This window comes from Parasteatoda tepidariorum, chromosome 2 (assembly GCF_043381705.1).
Source record: "Parasteatoda tepidariorum isolate YZ-2023 chromosome 2, CAS_Ptep_4.0, whole genome shotgun sequence".
NCBI lineage: Eukaryota > Metazoa > Arthropoda > Arachnida > Araneae > Theridiidae > Parasteatoda > Parasteatoda tepidariorum.
The window spans coordinates 19,612,576-19,616,001 of record NC_092205.1 but is presented as its reverse complement, the minus strand read 5'-3'; the positions used below and the strand labels follow the sequence as shown (position 1 = coordinate 19,616,001).

Below are 3,426 nucleotides of genomic sequence, written 5' to 3'. Positions count from 1 at the left end.
GGTTGATAATTTAGTGTACTGTGGCCAAAAAAAAAATTGGGAATGCTAGATTATTTTTTCATGTCACTAAATTATTTAAAAACAAAATTTATGAGACTTTTAAATGAACTTACTTTAGGGAAATCTGTAAAGTGCACTGCAAAACCTAAAACCTCAGCCAAATATAAAAGTTTCTGCTTGAATCCTCCCAGAGGCTGGTACTGAGTCATAGGTTTTAGACTAGCTTTTCGTATGGCTTCAGCAGTAGGAGAATGACCTATATAAACATCAGATATAGTGTTTTATTCAGTACATTTCAGCTGCTATAAAGTAATTCTAAAAAAAAATTTAAAAAAAAAAAAATATATATATATATATATATATTTACTATAATAATAGATGAAACTTATTTTGGCATAGGCATATACATATTTGTAGAGTTGGTATATATGCATTTGTATTTTGGATTACGTTATAATAAAAAGTCAGTTACCTGCCATTTCTAAAAAGGGTGACTTTTCTAAATCCATGTCTTTCAGTTGTTCTCCTTTCTGGAATAGAAGTAGAAGTATTTGTCCTGTCCATGTTGTTCCACACTTAGGATAAGTCACGAGGAAAAGATCGTTTGAATTTGGTTTGTATGCAAGTGCGGAACGGAATTTATCAGCTGGAAACATAGCAGGGATCGGAATGCCATCAACATACTGCACGGTATTGTCAGACATATTTGTTGCAGACAAATACAAACGAGCAATAAATGCAAATGATGTTTACAAAATTTTAACTTGTTGCCCCGCGAATCGAGATTTATCTTATAGATATTTTTTCTCACCCTTATTTAACAGAAACCAAATAAAGTCTTGTCTTTTTCTGTCTGGAAACAAAATTATCTTATCGCATGTTAATTATCTACTCACTGTGGTGTAACACTATATTTAATGAAGCAAAGTAGCATTCAATTTATGCTTTTGAATTATTCATCAGCAGTGATAAGGCAAAGTTTATTTAAATCATATTTATTAAATGAAGTCACTGATATGCAGGTTTTTTTTGTATACATTATTTTAACCTTGATATCAACTCGCGATGAAAAGAGGATGGGGAAAAAAGACAGTCTAGATACAATCTATTAAACTGTTTCAGTTCACAAAGAACTCTTTCATATGGCCTACTGTTAGAAAAAGGAGCTGAAGTAATGACGTAAATAGAGTTGAAATGATGAATTTAAAAAAAAGAAGTAATTTACCCAAAATTATAACTGAATATTAATCTCAAAACGTAAGAAGGAAGCTATAACAGGATTTTTCACTTCTAGATGAGGAACGTAAGATGGACCTTGACTTGATTGGGACAAGGAAAAGGCCTTTTTTTAAAAATATTATTCCATTGCGATTAATGATGTTCGAAGATCGTGAATTCCCACCAGTTGACTTAGACAGAAAATTTCACTAGAACTTTCCAGTTACATCTACAATAATGCTGAGTCATGCAGCTGTAAGATAACATTTTGGCGTAACTACTTTAGGCAATGAAAATAAGTTAAATAATGAAAAAAAATTTCTGACTGTCTTATATACCTACATACAATCTCCAACTGTGTACCAGCTTAAGTGAGAGTTTTTACACATTATCTGACGGAGGGTTTGTGAGAAAAAAATTGCCTGAGCAGGCGATGCTATATATCTCGGAAACTTGCTTCCCTCTCGGCTTAACGCAGGTTGATCCCCAGGAACAATCCTGATTAACATAAATTAAAAACTATGTACAGTTCGAAAAAGAAATATAAATAGCAACAGGCAGCACACTTAGAAAAGAGACTCTTATGTTGCCAAATATATTCAACTGGATGGCAATACAGTACAGTATACTACAGTACAACACAATACAGAACAACTATTGTGCTATTTTGTATTGTATTGTAAGGTGTTGGCATGATTAGTGTTAAGAAAATCTTGCTTTATTAAATTTATTCAGTGCGAAACGTCTTACTGATCATATTAATTCAGTTCACCCTTTTTCATCGAATTATTTATACTTCAACAAATAAATTATTTATTTATTTATTTTATTGCTTTGCATTTGTTTGATTTGTGAAAATTAAATGCATAATACTGCAGCTCAAAATACTACAACTGTTTACTTTGTTTTTATACTAATTAGAACGAGGTATATTTTAAAGGTATAAAGGAGGTTGTTATTTATATACTTCGTTAGGTTGAAAAGGGTGCAAAATCAACCTCAAAATCAACCTTAAATATACCTTAAATATACCTCCAGGGGTATATATGTTTGAATCTGAGGTGTTTAATTTTACATCTGTGGAGAGGTAGATATTTACTACTTTAAGGTATTTCATTTTCAACCTTAGGTAATTAATAATCAACCTGAAGTACATTTTTTACACTTGTGGACGTATTTATTCAACAACCTAACGTGTTTCATTTAACACTTCAGGTTATTATAAATCTACCTCAGGTGTATCTTTTAACAGTTGAAAAAGTAATATTTTACTAACGTGAAGTGTATTACGTTCTATCTCAGGTAATTATTTTTCAACCTCAGGTATCTAATTTTATGCTTGTAGAGGTATATAGTTTTCAACCTATGGTGTGTTATCTTACACTTCAGGTTATTATAAATCTACCTTAGGTATATTTTTTAACAGTTGGAAAGGTATTATTTTAGTAACGTGAGGTGTATTATGTTTGACCTCAGGTAATTATTTTTCAACCTCGAGTATAGATTTTTATGCTTGTAGAAGTATTTAGTTATCAAGCTATGGTTGGCCATTTTGCACTTCAGGTTGTTATAAATCAACCTCAAGTGTATTTTTCGACAGTTGATAGCTTGATTTTTGTGAACGTGAGGTGTTCGATGTTCTAACTTAGGTTGCTATTTTTCAACCTCAGGTATATTTTTGCATTTTTAGAAGTCAGGTATATTTATCAAAAAAAGATGCGACATTTTGCACTTCTGGCTTATGAAGCTCAACCTAAAGCTGTTTGATTTTCGTATTTAGGTAATAAGGTAATAGTTTAGTAAGGTAATAATGTTTAGTAAGGTTATGATTACTAAACGTGAGGTGTTATACGGTCCACCTAGTTTATTAATGCTTAACCTCACTACATAAAAAATATACTACATATGAAGATATTATATATATATTATATGAAGAATAATGTATATCATTAAATTTTTTCACTAGTAGAGATCTTCATTTATCAACCTGAAGTTTTTAATATTAAGCCTTCGGCAGTAATTGTTTCTTTTGTTCAGTCATAAAAGAAAGTTTCAAATGCATTATTCTTCTGTAATTTTAATAGATTGAATTAAATCATCTTGAAATAACGCTTATCCAAATTCTACAGTTAGGAAAAATTATTTATGGGAACTCATATTTAGTTGTCTAAGGTGCTTGAATTTTTAAAGCTATAAAACTGCAAATTT

At 30.6% G+C, this 3,426-nt stretch overlaps 1 protein-coding gene across 1 annotated transcript in view; it reads right to left on the bottom strand.

The window, feature by feature from the left end:
- Window positions 1-1,247, bottom strand: part of LOC107450320 (sulfotransferase 1E1) — a 5,605-nt gene extending 4,358 nt beyond the window's left edge. Inside the window, exon 1 of the mRNA XM_016066083.4 lies at window positions 473-1,247. Coding sequence (XP_015921569.2) covers window positions 473-704 — 232 coding nt within the window. The 5' untranslated portion in view covers window positions 705-1,247. The remainder of the gene's footprint in view (window positions 1-472) is intronic.
- Window positions 1,248-3,426: the final 2,179 nt, after the last annotated feature.